The 21,151-nt window shown below is 50.7% G+C and overlaps 1 protein-coding gene across 1 annotated transcript; it reads left to right on the forward strand.

Moving 5' to 3' along the window:
- Positions 1-1,085: 1,085 nt before the first annotated feature.
- On the forward strand, positions 1,086-19,085 carry Timeless (timeless circadian regulator). The gene is made up of 29 exons (XM_041668453.1): positions 1,086-1,170; positions 4,138-4,264; positions 4,393-4,546; positions 4,633-4,747; positions 4,842-4,904; positions 6,314-6,415; positions 6,554-6,709; positions 6,920-7,053; positions 7,238-7,325; positions 7,580-7,756; positions 8,472-8,689; positions 8,918-9,021; positions 9,123-9,292; positions 12,422-12,556; positions 12,656-12,807; positions 13,692-13,789; positions 13,874-13,991; positions 14,078-14,279; positions 14,522-14,667; positions 15,273-15,349; positions 15,438-15,549; positions 15,635-15,717; positions 15,929-16,071; positions 16,426-16,606; positions 16,691-16,759; positions 16,851-16,969; positions 18,022-18,235; positions 18,341-18,442; positions 18,547-19,085. The coding sequence occupies exons 2-29, from the start codon at positions 4,180-4,182 to the stop codon at positions 18,615-18,617; spliced, it is 3,588 nt and encodes a 1,195-aa protein (XP_041524387.1). The 5' UTR covers positions 1,086-1,170; positions 4,138-4,179; the 3' UTR covers positions 18,618-19,085.
- The last annotated feature ends 2,066 nt before the right edge of the window (positions 19,086-21,151 follow it).

Genomic DNA, 21,151 nt, shown 5'->3' on the forward strand with positions numbered 1-21,151 from the left:
TTGTCCTGTAGAGGGGCACAAACCTGTCTTCATCTACTGACTGGGTCGCGTGTTCATTCTGAGGCCTTGGACCAGGGACCTTCCAACCGAGACAGGGCTTGGGTAAGCCTAGAGTCTAGAAAAAATGAAGTGGTTTAAAAGGCCCCCTAATAGCTCTTTGCAAATGGTACTCAAGCCCCAGAACTGATGATCGGGGCTAAAACAGGAAATCTGGTATCTGAAGCAAATTTACTTTTGAGGGGGGTAAAATGGAGATTATTTAGAGTAAACCGAAATTTGCAGATGGCGTCTTCGTGTTCCCCTCACTATCTCCGCCGTCTTTTTTCTTTGTGTGTCTTTCCCTTTCTCCCTCCCCACGCCCCAGACAGCGGTCTCCTCTAGCAATGCTTAATTACGGAGATGAATTTTTGAGCCCTATCTTGTATTGTTGGTAAAATAGCGACGTCTCGGCAGGGGCGCAGGTGACCCTGAACCGAACAATGAATATTTATTGCAGATCTTTCTATTCTGAGTCTCCTGTATATACTTCGCAAGCTTTAAAACGTATGCCCTATAATAAGACAGACAACCCTAACTCTAGCGAATAAAACACAACTCTCCACTTCCAAATAAAACACAACTTTTCTGCCGGGCGGTGGTGGCGCACGCCTTTAATCCCAGCACTCGGGAGGCAGAGGCAGGCGGATCTCTGTGAGTTCGAAGCCAGCCTGGTCTAGAAGAGCTAGTGCCAGGACAGGAACCAAAAGCTACAGAGAAACTCTGTCTCGAAAATCAAAAAAAAAAAAAAAAAAAAAAACACAACTTTTCTAACGAGCTATTTAAGACTTTGGAATAGTCCATCAGGCTGGAGGGGGAAGAATGTCTGTAAATTCTACTTTAATTCGACCTGGATTCATATTATAATTCAGTAGAAAATCCATAGCGTTTTGGATTTTAATTGAGTGCAGACGTCCGACTCAGATAAAACAATCCTTCTTGGTTTACCTTCTTATTTCATCACCAATCACACCTCTCCCCTCTCCCGGAGTCAAGTGGATTTGCCCGGTTCGCCCCGCCCCGCCCCCGCGCAGGCGCAGACCGGTCGCTCCCAGCCGAGTGGCGGGAAAGGCAGCGGCCCCGCACCTCAGGGCCTCCGGCTGTCCGAGGCTCCGGGGAACTCACAGAGAGCAGGTGAGTGTCTCGAGAGGACCCAGGACCGACTCGGGCAGCTCCGAGGCTACGGGGCTATGTGCGACCACGTCGCCGAGGCCGCGATTCCCGCCGCGCGGTTTAAAGGCGGGGGAGGGGGGGGCGGGGCGGGGCTCCCGGCGCGCACGCGCGTTCTGACGCTGCTCCCCGGCGGGCTTGCAGCGCCCTAGCCGCGGGTCCGTGTCTCTGTGCAAGCCTTGGACCTCGGCTGGGCCTGGGGCTGTGAGCCCAAGAGTTCCGGAAGCAGAGCAGGAGGCTCCCGGTGATTGCCACCTTGCAGCTTGCCAACCAGTCCTGACCCGAGGACTCATCGGCTAGATGGCCGTCAGGAGTTGACTTTCGGGTTTTTATAGACTGGGTTTAATTCTCTTTACACCCCCCCCCCCCCGATTTGGTAGGAGGATATGACCTCTATGTTGGGAATATCAGCTGGAATAAGAGCCATGAATTAAGCTTCTTTCCGCGAGTGCCATTTCTTTGTCTTTGATGCTGTCACTAGAACCTTATTTATTTATTTATTTATTTATTATTTTGGTTTTTCGAGACCGGTTTCTCTGTGGCTTTGGAGCCGGCCTGGAACTAGCTCTTGTAGACCAGGCTGACCTCGAGCTCACAGAGATCCGCCTGCCTCTGCCTCCCGAGTGCTGGGATCAAAGGCACGAGCACCACCACTGTCCGGCTTAGAACCTTTTTTGGGGGACCAAAATAAACACATGCCCGTCGTTTTTGTTTTTTTTTTTTTTTTTTTTTTGGTTTTTTGAGACAGGGTTTCTCTGTGGTTTTGGAGCCTGTCCTGGAACTAGCTCTTGTAGACCAGGCTGGTCTCAAACTCACAGAGATCCGCCTGCCTCTGCCTCCCGAGTGCTGGGATTAAAGGCGTGCGCCACCACCGCCCGGCTTTTTTTTGTTTTTTTGAGATAGGGTTTCTCTGTAGCTTTGGTGCCTGTCCCGGAACTAGCTCTTGTAGACCAGGCTGGCCTCGAACTCCCAGAGATCCGCCTGCCTCTGCCTCCCGAGTGCTGGGATTAAAGGCGTGCGCCACCACCGCCCGGCCATGCCCGTCGTTTTACCTTTACTTTGAAACTCCATTTTACCCATCCCATTTGACTCCTAACCTCAGGGAAAGGATGTGTTACCTGCTTTTCGATTTTTTTTTTCCTGCCTTTCCTGGGAAGTTCTCGCCACTTCTCTCAGGTTAACATGTCTTTGAGGAGTAAGTGTGGCTGCCCTAATATCCAGCAATTCCCGTTATCTAGCCTTCCAAGCTGGTCACTCTCCCCAGCCCTACTTTTTTAAAAGACAGGGTCTCTGTATCAGACGATATGGCTCAGCTTGTTGTGCCTAAAGAACTGGGTGCAATCCCCGGAGCCCACGTGGTAGGAGAGAACAGACTCCTGCAAGTCGACATGTAAATAAAGGACAGTCCTGGCTGGCCTGAATTCTCCGTGTAGACCAGGCTAGCCTCTCGCTCTCTCTGTGTTCCTGAAGTTTATCGTACCTTTGTCTTTTAGCAGTGACTCTAACAAAGTGTGCTGAGCTCCTAATGATACGGTGTGCACAGAGATGAGGACTCGTTCTGCAGTTACGGTGGCAGAGTGACAGGGAGTCCTCCCTAAATCCTCACTGTGCTCCCTGCCATAAGTCCTGAATCCTCCAGATTTCCAGCCTTGACCCCCACCCCACTACCTAGACTTGTCTGCTTTGGTCTAGGAAATGGCATTTATCAAGCACGCACGTACGTTATTGCTGGGTCAAAGAGTTGACGTTTAGTGCGTGCAGCTGCCAGCTGAGTTGAATCAGAGGAACCTGAGAACATTTCCTTTCTTTTCTCATCTTCCCACAGTGAGAGCTGAACCAAAGGCCCATGCACACCAAGCCTTGACACTACATCCTAACTACCCTGCCTTAGTTAAAGGGAGAGGTCCCCTGTGTTACCCACACTGGTCTCTCCCTGTGATCCACCTGCCCGAGGCTCCCAGGTGCTGGGGTTACAGATGCCCCCCTACTCCCAGTGTAAGCAGCAATAGGAGTGGAACCCAGGGCTTCCTGTGTCCTCGGCAGCCAGCTGAACTCCATCTCCTGAGCACCCAGTAGCATTATCAGAACACTGCCCAGGCTCCACTCCCTGGAAATCAGTAACCATACCCTGAAAAATCCACGATGATTAGAAACTCTAAGGCTAGAGAGGGGAGTCAGCCAACATCCTGCTTTAGTATATACACAGAATGTAAATGCCATGAGGTAGAAGTCTGCATGTGGCCCCGGGAGAGGAGATGGCTTTTCAACCAGCTGAGCTGCGTCCCCAGCATGAACTTGAATCCCCCCCAAAGATACTACCTTTTTGGGGGGGTTTTCAAGATAGGGTTTCTCTGTATGACAGCTGTAGTTGTCCTAGAACCCTGGAACCAGCTCTTGTAGACCAGGCTGGCCTCGAACTCACAGAGATCCACCTGCCTCTGCCTCCTGAGAGCTGGGATTAAAGGCATGCGCCACCACCGCCCAGCCTATGTTTGATTTCTTTGGTTTCAGGATCTGGCTCTAGTGTGGGCCAGGTCTTAATTCATACACTGGAGTTTCTTTAGTTTTTAATACAAAGAAGCCTCGCCTACTATGCACAGGGGCCTCCCTGAGTTTGATTCCAAGCACCACAATTGATTAGTAAAAAATTTACTTTCCTGCCAGGTGATGATGGTGCACACTTTTAATCCCAGCACTTGGGAGGCAAAGGCAGGTGGATCTCTGTGACTTCGAGGCCAGCCTGGTCTACAGAGAGACTTCCAGTACAGCCAGGACTACACACAGAAATCCTGTCTCAAAAAACCAAAAAGGGGAAGAAAAGATTAAAAAATAGTTTTTCCTTGGCCTGGGAGCATCACTTTTAGTTCTGACAAGTGAAGCCCAGAATATTCTTGAGTATTGAGCCCTCGCTTGTCTGTTCTCACCACACAGGGCCCTGGCCCTCTCCCTTGTCTCTGGTGTCTGAATTTGTCCATGATGAACTGTGAACTTCTCGCCACGTGCAGTGCCCTTGGGTACTTGGAAGGGGACACCTACCACAAGGAGCCAGATTGCTTAGGTAAGCGCTCATCCGAGGAATCAGGTGGAAACACACTGATTGAGGTCTGGTGGATTCCTCAGGCTGTGTACGAATGGGCGGGGGCAGCTCCTGTGGGGTCACTGGCAGGTGTTTTATTCTCTCTGAAGAGAGTGTGAAGGATCTGATCCGGTACTTGAGGCATGAGGACGAGACGAGAGACGTGCGCCAGCAGCTGGGGGCTGCACAGATCCTGCAGAGCGACCTCCTGCCCATCCTCACCCAGCACCGGGGTGACAAGCCCCTCTTCGATGCTGTTATCAGGTTCCTTCCTTGGCCTGTTGACTTCTGCCAAGTGCAACATCTGTTGGCAAGGAAACCTAATTCCTTCTTCCTTCGTTGTCTCCCAGGCTGATGGTGAATTTGACTCAGCCAGCCTTGCTCTGTTTTGGCAGCGTGCCTAAGGACCCCAGTGTGCGGCACCATTTCCTGCAGGTTCTAACTTACCTGCAAGCCTACAAAGAGGTGAGGAGCCTTTCTCCAGAGGTGCTAGGTCCGAGTATGGAGAGGGATGAAGGGGAAGATGGGCACTACCACGCAGCTGTTCCCTGTTCAACAGGCCTTTGCCAGTGAGAAGGCTTTTGGAGTCCTCAGTGAAACCCTGTATGAGCTGCTGCAGCTGGTGAGTGAGTCTCCGCCCTCTGCTTCCCACAGGAGAGGATGCCTTCACCTCCCCAGGCGCAGTGCCGGGGAAGGTCCTAAGCCCTTAGTGATATGGAAGTTCGCTCTGGAGTTTCTAGCCGCCTGGGGATTGCTGTGCGCACACGCGTATGCACGCACACACACACACATCCCACTTTCTTTGCTTTCTTACTCTTTTTTTTTAAGTTTATTTTATATGTATGTGTTTTTTGCTGGCATGTATGTATGTGTATCATGTATTGGGTGCCCTCGGAGGTCAGAAGGGGCATGGGAGCCCCGGGACCCGTAGCTGTGGATGGTTGGGAACTGGAGCTGACTACCGGTGTTCTGTGAGAGCAGCCAGTGCTCTTACTGCTGAGCTGTTTCTCCAGCCCACGCCCCGCCTGTTGAGATTGAGTCTTCTGTAGCCCAGGCCGCTTCACACTTCAGTTCACTACTTCGCTGTGTAGCTGAAGCTGGTTTTGAACTCATGATCCTCCTACCTCTTCCTCCTGAGTGCTGGGATTATAGCCATGTACTCCCATCCTCTGCCCCCGCCCCATAGTCCTGGGGATTGAATCTACCACTGAAATCGATCCCTAGCTTCTTTTCTTTCCTGTTTTTGAGGTGAGGTCTCGCCATACTGCCCAGGATAGTCTTGAACTCACTCTGTAACCTGGGCAGGCTTTGAACTTGCAGTCATTTTGTCCCAGTCTCCTGAGAAGCTGGGATTACAGAGCTGTACCTCTGGGCTTGGTTCACTCTCTTCTTGTTTTATTTTATTATATTTATTTACTATTTGTTTGTTTGTTTATTTTGAGACAGTCTCACTTTGTAGCCCTGGCTGGCCTGAAACTCAGAGATCCTTCCCCTGCCTCTGCCTCCTGAGTGCTGGGGTTAAAGACATGCCACCATTCCTGGCTTTTCTTTTTGTTTTTTAAAAATTGATTTAGGGAGCTGGAGAGATGGCTCAGTGTTTAAGAGCATTGCCTGCTCTTCCAAAGGTCCTGAGTTCAATTCCCAGCAACCACATGGTGGCTCACGACCATCTGTAATAAAGTCTGGGGCCCTCTTCTGGCCTGCAGGCATACACACAGATAGACTATTGTATACATAACAAATAAATAAATAAATATTAAAGAAAAAGAACTCTTCCTTTAAAAAAAAATGATTTAGTTAGGGCTGGCGATATGGCTCAGTGGTTAAAAGCACTGATTGCTCTTCTAGAGGACACGGGTTCAATTCCCAGCACCCATATGGCAGTCTGTAACTCCAGGATCCAGCACCCTAACACAGATATACATACAGGCTAAAACACCAATAAATTAATTTAAAAAAAATAAAAATTGATTTAGTTATTAGTGTACGTTTATGTGTCTGTGTGTGCCATTTTTTTCTCTTTTTGCCCAGGACTGGGAGAATCGGCAGGAAGAAGACAACTTGCTGATTGAACGGATCCTGCTGTTGGTCAGAAATATTCTCCATGTCCCAGCTGACCTTGAACAGGAGAAGGTGAGGGTCTTGGGGCATCTGAGTTCTTGTGCTGTTTAGGGTGAACTCTCCACTTCCAGGTTTTCTGTCTTCTGCCTTGGGGACTTTGGGGGCAGTCATGAGGCTGAGCGTGTCCTTCCTCCCTCTCCACCTACTCAGAGGATCGATGACGATGCCAGCATCCATGACCGACTTCTCTGGGCCATCCATCTCAGCGGCATGGACGACTTGCTCCTCTTCCTGTCCAGCTCCTCTGCTGAGCAGCAGTGGAGTCTGCATGTGCTGGAGATTGTTTCCCTCATGTTCCGAGACCAGGTGAGCCCTGCGTACTCTTCTGCTCCCTCCATCCCTGTGCTTCCTGTCACCTGGCCTGTTGCTCTGGTAATGATGGGGAGGCAGGTAGTTGGTGCCCAGACTGTCCGAGGCCTGTCAGCAGTTATGTATGTCCATCTGTGGTTCTCGTTCCTACTAGGAGTGAGCTAAGGCTTAAGAAATGCTGATTCTTCTTCCTCGTTCCCAATCCAGATCCCTGAACAGCTAGCCGGAGTAGGGCAGGGACGCTTGGCTCAGGAGCGAAGCACAGATGTGGCGGAACTGGAGGTTCTGCGCCAGCGGGAGATGGCGGAAAAGAGAACTCGAGCCCTCCAGCGAAGCAACAGGTGGGTGGCGGCATGCTCTGCTGTGCCCCGGGTCACAGCTGCAAACACCCAACATGGACAGCTTGAGGCTGGGGCTGCTTAATAATATTTTAAATGAACTCTCACAAAGCTGTTGACAGAAGAGAGTTGCCTCCACTTTAAGGGAACTGAGGATTCATTTTGGAACCTTTTTTTTCCCTTGAAGGCACTCTCGATTTGGGGGCTCCTACATTGTCAAGGGGCTGAAGTCCATTGGGGAGAGGGACGTCATCTTTCACAAAGGCCTTCACAATGTGAGTACACATAAGTACAGGGCAGAAACATTGGAGTTGCAGGACCTGAGGAAGGCTCTGTCCTCCAGCTCAGAGATTGGTGACCACAGTAGAGGTGGTGTTGATTGTGTTGTCTCCCCTGATGCCATCACCAGTACCAGAGGCAGACATCCTTCTAGACATTTCTCCCAAGAAGACAGGCTGGTGCCTGTAGAAAGAACTGCAAGGGGTGGGGCAGTCAGAACTTACTCTAATGGTGCAACCCATACCCTCAGCTCCAAAACTACAGTTCAGATCTGGGGAAGCAGCCCCGGAGGGTGCCGAAGCGTCGCCAGGCCGCCCAGGAGCTGTCTGTTCATCGCCGCTCTGCCCTCAACGTGAGACTCTTCCTCAGGGACTTCTGCTCTGAGTTCCTGGAGAACTGTTACAACCCACTCATGGGTGCAGTCAAGGTGAGAGCCCGGAAGGACGTCTAGGCCGTTAGGGGTAGAGCAGAGGGGCAGTGTGGTCAGTGGTTGGCAAGGAGGACAGGGGGCCCGTGGAAGGCTGGCTATGTGGACTGCGGAGGGAGTGGGCCTGACAGAATGAATATTATTCGCATGACTGAAAGACAAGTTCTCGGTGGGACTGGGCGGTTCACTGGCTGAGAACACTGCTCCTGCAGAGAGCTGCAGCTTCAGGTCTGATGCCCTCTCTGGCTCCCGTGGACATTGGCAGTCTTTACACACCTGCACAGAGACGTGTGAATTACAAAATAAAATGAATCTTTTCTTTTTTTAAATATTTTTTTATTTATTATGTATACAATATTCTGTCTGTGTGTATGTCTACAGGACAGAAGAGGGCACCAGACGTCATTACAGATGGTTGTGAGCCACCATGTGGTTGCTGGGAATTGAACTCAGGACCTTTGGAAGAGCAGGCAATGCTCTTAACCACTGAGCCATCTCTCCAGCCCCCTGAATCTTTTCTTAAAAGAAGGCTCTGGAGCAATTTCCTCAGAGGAAAGGGAGGAGAAACGAACAGAGCTGAGGAGAACAAGAGGAAACTGGAAATTGTAGATCCTAGGAAATATTGTGTTGATGTCCAGGGTCTAACCCCTCATCTCAGGCAAGAGCAGCTAGGAGGGAGTTAGAAGCCCTGAGGTCATGGTGGTCTCTTTCTTAGGATCACCTGCTTCGGGAGCGAGCCCAGCAGCATGATGAGACCTACTACATGTGGGCTTTAGCGTTCTTTATGGCCTTCAACCGAACTGCCTCCTTCCGCCCTGGCTTTGTCTCCGAGACCCTCAGTGTCCGTACCTTCCACTTCGTGGAGCAGAACCTCACCAACTACTATGAGATGATGCTGACTGACCGCAAGGAGGCCGCGTCCTGGGCACGTCGGTCAGTGGGAAGGGCATTGGGGATCACAGCAGATACCTTAGCCTGCTGGGAGTCTGACCACCAGAATCGTGCATAGTCTTTTTCCTGTTTCAAGATTGAGGTGGTCAGGCTAGTGGAGGGACCGGTGTGTCTTCTCATTTTGGAGATACTCTTGGGGAGGGGGTTGACATTTACCTTTGCCAAAGCCTTAGTTGCCTCCGTCTTACCTGTTGCCCCCCACTCTGTCAGGATGCATCTGGCTCTAAAGGCCTATCAGGAGCTGCTGGCCACAGTGAATGAGATGGACATGTCCCCAGACGAGGCTGTGAGAGAGAGCAGCCGCATCATCAAAAGTGAGGCCTTCCCGCTTCTTAACTGGAGTCTCATCCTTCCACGTCCCGGCGTCATCTCTCCTTTCCCAGTCCCTCTCATTCCTTCTCGTCTCCACTCCTAGACAACATCTTCTATATGATGGAGTATCGAGAGCTCTTCCTGGCGCTCTTCCGGAAATTCGATGAGAGGTACCACCCACGCTCATTCCTTCGTGACCTGGTGGAAACCACACACCTCTTCCTCAAGATGTTGGAGCGGTTCTGTCGAAGCCGTGGGAACCTGATGGTGCAGGTACTGGGCAGCTGCAGGGTGTGGGAGGAGCTGAGGGGAGGGTGAAGGACAGGGCTCCTCGCATTGAGGCTCATGGTATTGCCAGTGTGGAGTTGCCCGTTAGGTTCATCTTTAACCTATTTCAAAAGGGGAAGGTAGAAGGCATAGTGAAAGACACGCCAATCTCTGCTGTGCATTCATGCATACAGGTTCACACAAGAGGTCAGGCTAGTCCTATCTTTTGGGGGGGGGGGATTTTCAAGACAGGGTTTTGCTGTTTAGCCCTGACTGTCCTGAAACTCACTTTGTAGACCAGCCTGGCCCTCCAACTGCTGGGATTAAAGGCGTGCGCCACCACCACCTGGCCAGGCTAGTCCTCTATTAATTTCGGTTAGAATACACTCAACATATGTCAGTCTCTAGGTTCCTAAATTGAAATTGTGTCCAAAACTGATTAGTGGATGAAAAGCCAAAGACAGAAAGTCAACAAAATCTCCAATGGGTCTCTATCTTAGATGCACAGAGATTCAGCCTGGTAAACACGTTTATTTTTTAAAAAGTTTTTGTCTGGGGCTGGTAAGACTGCTCAGCTGGTGAAGGCACTTACTGCCAAGCCTGGTGCCCGCCTTAGAGCCTTCGGACTCACTATAGGAGGAGGGAACCGATTTCTCCAAGGTGTCCTCTGACTTCCATATGTCTGGCAATCTTTCTCTCTCTCTCTCTCTCTCTCTCTCACACACACACACACACACACACACACACACATAATAAAATAAAGTCAGATATGGGTCTGGAGAGACGGCTCAGTGCTTAAGAGCACTGGCTGCTCTCCCAGAGAAGCCAGGTTTAATTCCCAGCACCCACATGGCAGCTCACACTTGTGTGTAACTCCAGTTCCAGGGCATCTGGCACGCTCACACAGACATACATGCAGGCGAAACACCAGTGAACATAAAATAAAAATAAATCATACAGTGTCAGAACTGAGCTATAGATGTGGCTCAGCGATTAAGAGCACTTGCAGTCATTGCAGAAGACGCAGGCTTGGTTCCCAGGGCCATGCGTAGGCTCAACCATTTGTAACTTCATTTCCAGGTTACCCAGAAGCCCACAGGGCACCAGCCACATATGCTGTGTGTGTACGTATGATAACAAAACATGTACAATAGCGAAACACTCATGCACATAAATATTAAAGAAATTAAGGCTGGAAAGATGACTCAGTGGCCAAGAGCACTGTCTGGTCTTGCAGAGGACCCAGGTTCAGTTCCTTGACACACAAGGGAGCTCACAGTGCTCTATACTCTAGTTCATGGGGTTACTCATGTCCTCTTCGGACCTCTGCAGGTGCTGCACACGTGAGGTGCACATACATTCATACATTCATGCTGACAGAGCACTCAGACACATAAAATAAAAATAAATCTCATTTTTTAAAAATCCTGCCAGAACTGTACTTGAAAGGCAAAAGATTGAAGAAGACTTTGCCAAAAGTAATTTTTGCACTCTGGACTCTGAGCATTAGTGGTTTGTCCTCTGCTTGGGGTTGTCTGTGTGGCAGCTGCTGTGCTAAAGCCCATTTGTGTTATTCCTGTGCCTAAGGCTTCATATACTGGACTCATCGTAAGAGCATTCGGAGAGATACAGAGAGAGTTAAACAGTTCACACCAGTCTCACTGGCCGTCCACATTCAAGCCCTGGCCTCCTGGCCCCCGGAGCCCATGCTCCTCGTGCCTTTGATTGCAGTCCTTGAGTCGAGCATAGGCCTCAGGGATTCCCACCCATCTGTCTGTCCTGTTTGACTTTTTGAAGGGTGTGGGGGATTGAGACAGAGTCTCATCATGTAGCCCTAGCAGGCCTAGAACTGACTGTGTAGCCCATCCTGACCTAAAACTCACAGAAATCTGCCTGCCTCTGCCTCCTGAGTTCTGGGACTAAAGGCCCGGTTTCCACCTGACTGTCACATGACCCGTGCAGTGGGCCCTTCACAGCCATGACTCTCACATTATCTGTGCAGTGGGCTGTTCACAGCCGTGACTCTTGGGAGCAGAATGCAAAGCTCGGGTTAACTCATATGCCTGGTCTTCAGAAAGGAAAGGTTCTAGGCTTTCTTTCTACATGCTTTGCCTTTTATGTTTATTTATTCATGTGTGTGTATGTGTGGGGGAGCATTGCCATGGCACATATGTGGAGGTCAAAGGCAAACGTGGAATCAGTTCTGTTCCTCCAGCACTGGGTCTGTAGTCGTCAGGCCGACTGAAAGCACTGTTACCTGCTGGGCCATGCTGGGCCTCCTCCTCATTTTGCACGTGTTTTCCAGTTGTGTGTCCGTCCCTACAGCAACTCTCTGCTCCGTAAACGTCTTCAGGTCTTCCTGGGCTGACAAGATAGTCAGTGGGTAAAGGCCCTGGGCACCAAGCCTGACAGGTGGAGTTTGGTCATCTGGATCCACGTGGTTGAAAGAGAGAACTGACTCCCACAGGTTTCTCTCTGTTCTGCTCTCTTGCCAGCACACACGCATCCCCATGAACACACAAAATCAAAGACATTGTCGGCCTGGTCAGATGGCTCAGTGCTTAAGAGCACTGCCTGCCTACTCTTCCAAAGGCCCTGAGTTCAATTCCCAGCAACTACATGGTGACTCACAACCATCTGTAATGAGATCTGGTGCCCTCTTCTGGATAGCAGGCACACATGCAGGCAGAACACTATATATATAATAAATAAATAAGATCTTTAAAAAAAAAATAGAAAAACATTGCCATGCGAGGCATGGTGGCACACACCTTTAATCCCAGCACTCGGGAGGTAGAGACAGGTGGATCTCTGAGTTTGAGGGCAGTCTTGTTTACAGAGAGAGTTCCAGGACAGGCTCCAAAGCTACAGAGAAACTATCTTGAAGAAAAAAAAAAAGACATTGCCACTTTTGGCAAGCAAAAGAAATGGGCATTTTGTGCTCTTCCTCATCATAGCTCCGAATGCACTGAAGCGATGGCATTTTCTCTTGACTTGCTTGTTTCTTCTGGAGGACAAGGAAGTAGTGTCCATTGCTGCTCCCCGTGTCCTCTGTCTGCATTCCACTTCTCTAACACTGAAGGGTAGAGACTTCTGTGGCTCTTCTGCTGTTACCAAACAGTTCTTTCTCCGTAGAACAAAAGGAAAAAGAGAAAAAAGAAAAAGAAGGTTCAAGACCAAGGTGTTGCTTCTGGTAATGTCTCAGCTGGTCCTGGGGAGCTGGAGGCCATGTGGCCAGCCCTGGAAGAGCAGCTGCTTCGGTGTGCCCAGGTCGGTAGTTAGAGAAGGCCTATCCTCTGTGCGGACGGTACTCTTATAGACAGCCTGGGCTTCCTCCAGCGCTGCTCCCATGGCGGTGTCTGTCTGTAGGATCCCGAGCTCAGTGTCGACTCCGTTCTTCCCTTTGATGCGGCCTCAGAGGTGCCCGTGGAAGAGCAGCGGGTCGACGCCATGGTGAGGATCCAAGACTGCCTTCTGGCTGGCCAGGCCCCACAAGCCCTGGCCCTCCTGCGGTCTGCCCGGTAAGAACCCTGTGTCCCCTTCTTCCTGGGCTCTGAGGGATGGGGAGGCCTTATTTAATGTGCATTGGTGTTTTGCCATGGGGTCAGATTTCCTAGAACGGGAACTACAGAGAGCTCTGAGCTGCCGTGTGGATACGGGGAATTGAACCCAGGTCCTCTTAAAAGCAGGCAGTGCTCTTAACTGCTGAACCATCTCTCCTCCCTGAGTATTTTGTTTTTAGAAGTGTTAGTAAACACAGTTAACTGAGGAAGAAATAAATGCAATTCTACCAGCCAAGGTTAGCCATGGGTAGCATGTTGATGATTGACCTTTAATGGCTTCTGTGTAGAGCTACTGTATGTACACCTGCAGACATGACTACCATGTTCCTCACTTGAGTAGTCTATGTACACCTGCAGACATGACTACTGTGTTCCTCACTTGGTAGTCTACTGTATGTACACCTGCAGACATGACTACCGTGTTCCTCACTTGGTAATCTACTGTATGTACACCTGCAGACATGACTACCATGTTCCTCACTTGGTAGTCTTTTTCACTAATCTCTCGATATGTATATTAGGTTTATTTTATTTTATGTGTGTGAGCATTTTGCCTGAATGTATGTATATGCACCACATTTGTTCCTATTTGCCAGAAAAGGATTTCAGATCCTCTGGACCTGGGGTTACAGATGGTTATGAGCTGCCATATGGGTGCTGGGAGCTGAACTCAGGTCTTCTCCAAGAGCAGCATGCCTTGTGAGAAAAATTCCCTAGCCTGTCTCATCACTGAGGTAGCAGTTCACGTTCTCTCTTGGGTTGACAGAGGGACACACTTTCTCTTCTAGTCCTAACTGCAACTCCAGTTTCCTGTGCTCAAAGCCTTGTCTGTCTGTCCCCAGGGAGGTGTGGCCTGAAGGAAGTGTGTTTGGCTCTCCGCTCATTTCCCCAGGGGAAGAAATGCAGTTGCTGAAACAAATCCTGGCTGCACCCCTTCCGAGTGAGTCTCCTTCCCTTCCTGTGTCTTCCAGCTGTGCCCTGTACCAGCATGGCAGAAACCCAGTAACCCTCACTCTTTGTCCAGGGCAGCAGGAGCCGATAGAAGGAGATGCAGAGGAGGAAGAGGAGGAGGAGGAGGAAGAGGAGTTGCAGGTGGTCCAGGTGTCAGAGAAAGAGTTTAACTTTCTGGACTACCTGAAACGGTGCGGCCTGAGAGGACTGTTGGGGCCTGCGAGGCTGAGCTGCGGCTGTCCGACGCTGAATAACTTCCCTCTGTGTTTTGGTGCAGCTTTGCATGCTCAACCATTGTGCGAGCCTACGTGAGTCTGCTGCGGAGCTACCAGCAGAACAGCGCCCACACCAACCACTGTGTTGCCAAGATGCTGCACCGGCTGGCCCATGACCTGGGGATGGAAGCCCTGCTTTTCCAGCTCTCGTTGTTCTGCCTCTTTAACCGGCTGCTGAGTGACCCGGCTGCTGGAGCCTACAAAGTGAGGGGCTGTCAAAGGGTGGCCACGTGGGGTGTGGGTGATTCTCGAGAAAAGGAGGCATCGGGACGGAGAGATCCTCATCCACACAGTGAAGAGGTCAGCAGGCAGGTTGAGGGAGCCGCACAGAGGAGAGAGGAGAGGCAGAGAGAAGGCAGAGGCAAGCTGGGAACGGGTAGAGAAACGGAGCCAGGTCTGCAGAGTCATTTGGGCTGAGGTGCCATCGCAGCTTTTCTTTCTTACAGGAACTGGTGACTTTTGCCAAATACATCCTTGGCAAGTTCTTCGCAATGACTGCAGTCAACCAAAAGGCTTTTGTGGAGCTGCTGTTCTGGAAGAACACTGCGGTGGTTCGAGAGATGACTCAGGGATATGGCTCCCTGGACAGTGGGTGAGCAAGGGGCTGGGGAGGCGTGGCCATCATGTGATCTAACGTTTCTTCTCCTTTCGGAAGGGAGGGAGGAGGCCCCTGAGGTGAATGCTGTTCCTGAGCTTACCCAGGCCAGGAACAAGACTGGACCTAAGTCTGCCACCTTCCGTTTCCTTCTCTGTCAGCAGCCTTCACAGGTGGCTACTGATGACAGTGGGGTGATCCCCAGAGAGTCCACATGTGCTTTCTTAAAATGTGCAGGAAGTCAGGCTGCGGGTGGAGGCCGTGGCTGAGCCCAGCTCTGAGAGGAGAGTAAAGGTCCACCCGGGTCACATGAGACCTTGTCTAAAACACGCGTTTCGCAGAAATGGCTGTCCTCCTGTCCTTATCTCTGGTCTCACTGCTCTTAGTCCTCAGAATGTCAGGTTCTGTACTTCCAGGATCAGCAATCTCCTGATTTTGGCCTTTAAATTCTTATGCAGGAGAGCAAAGGCCTCTGCTTCCTGCCTGTTTGCGTCCCCTCCTTTACCCTTTGTTCTGGGCTCATGGGGGAGAGCTCCAGATTTGTCTCTATGAACCAGTGGCCTGCGTGCACCTGTTCCTTTTTCACCGTTCGTGTCTTCCAGCCAGAGAGCCGCTGCGTGGAGCGCTGAGGAAGAGGCCCAGCTTCAGGAACTGTACCTCGCCCATAAGGATGTGGAAGGTGAGAGGCTTTGAGGTCTTGAGAGCCTGAGGAGGGCAGCCTAAGCCCTCAGACTCCTTCATACTGCCCCGCTGCTTCTCCTTCACAGGCCAAGATGTCGTGGAAACCATCCTCGCGCATCTGAAAACTCGAACACGCAAGCAGGTCACCCACCATCTGGTGCGGATGGGCCTGGCCAACAGTGTCAAGGACTTCCAAAGGTAAGGCCCTTGCTCTGGAGGGAGTGGAGGTCAGGAACCCTGTTTGCCCAAAGCCTCCCCCCGGCACTGACACCTGCCTGAACAGGAAGGGGACTCGGATTGTCTTGTGGACAGAGGACCAGGAACTGGAACTGCAGCGGCTCTTTGAGGAGTTCGGGGATTCTGACGGTGCGTGGGGGAGATAGATGCTCAGGAACCGCAGAGCTGAGAGCCAAGCTGCCCTCTTCCCCGCTGCCTCTCATTCCTACTGAAGCTTTGTCCAGCCCTTCTGCTCCCTTGCCACATTTGTGTCCCTTGGAGTGACCTAAGCTGGCCTTTGATTCCCACTGCTCAGTCCTTCCCAGCTGCTCTAGGGCATCCAAACGCACTCTCTCTACAGATGTTCTTGGTCATATCATGAAAAACATCACAGCCAAACGTTCTCGGGCTCGAATAGTGGATAAACTGCTGGCCATGGGGTTAGTGTCTGAGCGGCGGCAACTATACAAGAAACGAAGAAAGAAGTTGGATCCCTCTTCCATGGTAACCATCGTCCTCCCTCCCTCCCTCCCTCCCTCCCTCCTTTCCGTTCCTCTCCTTTTTTTTGATTTTTAAGACAGGGTTTCTCTGTGTAGCTTTGGAGCCTGTTTTGGAACTCACTCTGTAGACCAGGCTGACCTCAAACTCACAGAGATCCACCTGCCTCTGCCTATGGGTGCTGGGATTAAGGGTGTGCACCACTGCCCAGCTCCTCCAGCCTGGGTCTTGCCCCAGAAAGCACTCTTGGATTCCTGCTCCTGCAGGCTATTCAGGCCAGGTCCCTTCAGTGGGTGGAGAGGGAACAAAGCCCCACTAATGTTCCCCTGAGACCCTACCTCTGTTTCCAATGAATTTCAGTCAAATGGAGATGAATCCCTGAAAGATTCTTGGCAGGAAGATCCTGAGGAGGAAGAAGAACACTCGCCGGAGGAGGAGAGTGAGGAAGATGAAGAGAAAGAGGAAGGCTTGGAAGCAGAAGCAGTTCAGGGTAGCTCGTTTTTCTCTGCTGAAGACCTTGGCCAGAGCCTGTGTCGGGAAGGTGAGGACTTTGGTTGGGAGAGATGTCAGAGATGGAAGACTAGGAGGGGGTGGGGACCAAGTGCAAGTTTCCCTCTTCACTCAGGCCTCTCTGCCCCCCTCCTGTGGCTCCAGAACTGCCTGACTCGTGCAGCAGATGACCGGGAAGAGGCTGGTGAGTGCACTGGAGACCAGGGCTGCTTGGGCTCCTGCGGCTGAGGCCAGTCCTGCCTTCATCCTCACCACATGCTGTGGCTCTGCTCCAGGTTTCTCCCAAGGCATCCCTTTGGTGCCCCTGACAGAAGAAAATGAGGAAGCAATGGAGAACACACAGTTTCAGCATCTTCTGCGCAAGCTCGGGATGCGGCCCCCCATCTCAGGGCAGGCAAGTGTGAAAGCAAGATGATCTCAGCAGGCTGGGGACCCAGCCCCCCACCTCAGGGCCGGCCAATTGAGCTGGCACGGTGTGGACAGGGTTCCTGGTCCTGTGAGAACACACCCTGTTGCCCTACTCTTCCCTGCTATCTTGTCTGTGCTCACCAGGGTTCCTGCATCAGGTCTTACTGTCTCTCCTTCCTCTAGCCTTCCTTCCTAAGTCCACGCCCTAGTTCCCATGCAGACCCTCTCTGTCTGGAGCACTGGGTGGTTCTGTGTGTCACAGCCTCCAGGTGGCATGCCATCTTTGCATGGCCATTCCACACACACACCTGCTCCCCGTCATCCTGAGCCGCCTTCCATCCTGCGAATGCATAGCCAGTTCATCTTCCTTTTGGAAGACTCCTGCTACACAGACTAGGAGGTCCATGCACACAGACGTGCAAACTCCACCCCCGCATCTTGTTGAACCTCAACTAGTAGGGATCAACTCAGTGTCCCTTCCTCAGAGAAGCAGGCTTACTGCCGTCCAACCCATGAATCAAACGCACTTACTTTGGTGCCCAACCCAGCAGCTCTATAGCATGTTCTTCTCCCATTGATTTTGAGCATGGGTCCCACCTGGTTCCTTTCCTGCATTTCCTGTTAACAGCTGGGCTTACCGGGCGCCTGATGGAGTCCTGAGCTAGACATTGGATATATGCTTTAAATGAGATGTCAAGTTCACAATTCCTTTCCATTATTCTCCGCTTATTTATTTATTTATTTGTTTGTTTATTTATTTATTTTTTGGTTTTTCGAGACAGGGTTTCTCTGTGGCTTTGGAGCCTGTCCTGGAACTAGCTCTGTAGACCAGGCTGGGCTCGAACTCACAGAAATCCGCCTGCCTCTGCCTCCCGAGTGCTGGGATTAAAGGCTTGCGCCACCATCGCCCGGCTCCGCATATTTATTATTTTATATTTTACTATTCAACTTATTTCTCTTTATCCAGTGAATAATAGAGAATCCAGTGGCCAGAGAGGCTGGTCCTCTCTGCATACTTCATCTGCTGTCTTCCTGCAGGAAACCTTCTGGCGGATTCCAGCCAAGCTGAGCTCCACCCAGCTTCGCAGAATGGCAGCATCTTTGAATCAACAAGAAAAAGAGGAGAGGGAAGAGGAGCGAGAGCTTCACCCAGGAGTCCCTGGAGAGCAGAGTCCCAGTGAGCACCGAGCCAAGGCCCTGAGGGCCCTCTTGTCAGCCCGGAAGAAGAAAGCAGGCCTGGTGTCCCCAGAAGGTAGAGTGTCACTGCTCACCTCTTGGTTCCACTCATGTGGGTGTGAGGGCTGGGAAGGAGTTTGGGGGTGATGCCGACCTCCTACCTTAGTTCTGTGTCTTACAGCCACTTCAGAGGAAGAGACTCCTGGGGAGGAAGAACGGAAAATAGTGCCCAGGAAGCGAGAGCTGCTGGACAGTGATGAAGATGACGAGGGGCAGGGGCCAGGTAGGGCTCTGATCGGGACCTGCCCTTCCTTCTGAAGACACTCTGCTGTTTGCCTTATCCTTTACACTCAGATGTTTTCTCTGTCTCACCTGTCGTTTCCATAGCAGCAGCGCTGGGAACTCCAGTAATCCACAAGAAGAAACGGTTTCAAATTGAGGATGATGATGAGGACTGAAAGCCAGGCGCCTCTCCTGGAGACAGACACAGTTAGAGGCATAGAAGCTGGTCTGCTCGCATTGAAAGTGCCCTTCCCTACGCTGATGGCCAGGATCTTAGGCAGCAGCGTTGGATGGACTCTGTGCGGGCCAGTCCTGCCCCAGGTTCATCTGTGTGTACAGCTGGTCTCTGGAGATGCAATCTCTTCTGGGAACCGTTTCCTAGGAAACAGGAGTAAATTAGCTCCACAGGGCAGCCTGCACTCACTCCCCCTTTCGGCTTTCTGCAGGAGGAGGGTCCCAGCCTCTTTCTCAGTGTCTTTAGAAGGCCCTGGGTTCCCTCTTCTTTTCATGGCTGCTCCCAGGACACATGGTTGAGCCCATTCCTGCAGCTGAGAGAAAGTTGGGATGCGCTGATCTCAAGATGATAGACATTCTTGATTTATGTCTCACATTAAGCCTGTAAGATTAAAAGTTGCTGATCTTGATGTGACATGTCACTCGGAGCTCTCCAGCCTTCTCTGTGTTTTTGTAAGAGTTAGAGTTAAAATCATCTGAGCTGAGCGTAAAGGCAGAGAATTACCACAAGAGGAAGGGGAAAGCGTGGGTATACCACCAAGCCTGACCCAATAAATATAATTTTAGAAAGAGAGACTTCTCTTTTCTTCCAACTTTCCCTAATAAACACAAAAGCAATGTAACCTCAAGAAGCTTCATCTTGCTGGCCATAGGGTGCATCCTGTTGGTTCAGCTCCTCATGAGGGATAAGATCAACTTGAATTTGAGGCTATCCTGGACAAGCTAGTGAAACTCTACCTTAAAAAACAACAGCAGGGGCTGGAGAGATGGCTCAGAGGTTAAGAGCATTGCCTGCTCTTCCAAAGGTCCTGAGTTCAATTCCCAGCAACCACATGGTGGCTCAAAACCATCTGTGATGGGGTCTGGTGCCCTCTTCTGGCCTGCAGGCATACACACAGACAGAATATTGTATACATAATAAATAAATAAATATAAAAAAAAACAGCAACAGAAAACAAAGTCAACCAAACAATATCAAGAATAAATCTTTTTTGTTTGTTTGGTTTGGTTTTTTGAGACAAGGTTTCTCTGTAGCGTTGGTGCCTGTCCTGGAACTAGCTTTTGTAGACCAGGCTGGCCTCGAACTCAGAGATCTGCCTACCTCTGCCTCCTGTGTGCTGGGATTAAAGGCGTGTGCCACTGCCACCCAGCGAGAATCTTTAAAAAATTATTTCATTATAGGCATACCTGTGTAAGTGTACCAGATGTGTGTGTACACATAGGTACACAAGAGGCCAAATGAGGGCACTGGGTCCTTGGGAGCTGGAGTCATGAGTCATGGGCAGTTGTGAACTGCTGGGTGTGGGTATCAGAAACTTGTGATGGGGGCTGGAGAGATGGCTCAGTGGTTAAGAGCATTGCCTGCTCTTCCAAAGGTTCTGAGTTCAATTCCCAACAACCACATGGTGGCTCACAACCATCTTTAATGAGGTCTGGTGCCCTCTTCTGGCCTACAGACAAACACACAGACAGAATATTGTATACATAATAAAGAAATAAATAAAAATTAAAAAAAAAAAGAAACTTGTGATGGTTTGAAAGACAATGACCCCCAAAGGGAATGGCACTATTAGGAGGTGTGGCCCTGCTGGAGCAGTATATCACTGTGGAGGCTTTGGGCTTTGGGATCTCAGTCTCAAGCCACACCCAGTGCAACAGACCGGTCACCTTCTGTTGTCTGCCAGTGAAGATGTAAAGATCTCAGTCCCACTATGATGATAACAGACTACACCTCTGAAGCTGTAAACCCCCCAATTAAATGTTTTCCTTTATAAGAGTTGTGTGGTCATGGTGTCTCTTCATAGCAGTAGAACACTAAGAACTGAACTGGGGTTCTTCCACCCGTCTCTCCAGCCTGAGAATGGATCTTAACGCATGTGAACCGGGGACACACAGAAGCTACAGTTTAAACCAGTTTGTTGGCATAGGGCAAAGGAAAGGACAACAGACCGGGCGGGAAAGTCCTGGGCGATGCAATGTTCTGTATGAACAAAGGGCAGGTCCTCAGCCTTGGAGCCAGCTTCCTGCCCCTGGCTCCCAGCCAAGCTGAAGGTAAGATTCAGAAAATGACCATTAAGAGCCAACGGCAAGCTCCGCATGGTGGTACTTCCATTTAATCCCAGCACTTGGGAGATAGACAGGTGGATCTCTGAGTTTGAAGCCAGCCTGGTCTACAGAGTGAGTTCTAGGACAGCCAGGGATACACAGAGAAACTCTGTCTTGAAAGAAGTACAGTTTCCAAGGACTTTGGTACCTTCTGGCTCTAGCCAGTCTTGGCATCTCTTGGTCCTGAACCCTTCTCACGTGCCATCTAAGTACCGCTTTTTTTTCCAGAAGGGCTATGCTGTCTTGTCCCTCCCCATTGTGATCAGGCTGAGCTCTGTGTTGCCTTTGACTGCTGTCGTCAGAACTCTGACCTTCAGGGGGAGTTAGGAAATCCATTACATAAGCAGGGTTAACTATTGATTACAGTCGT

The sequence above is a fragment of the Microtus oregoni genome, unplaced genomic scaffold (assembly GCF_018167655.1).
Source record: "Microtus oregoni isolate MIOR12 unplaced genomic scaffold, Mior012 000001F_ref0000356, whole genome shotgun sequence".
In the NCBI taxonomy this organism is placed as follows: Eukaryota; Metazoa; Chordata; class Mammalia; order Rodentia; family Cricetidae; genus Microtus; species Microtus oregoni.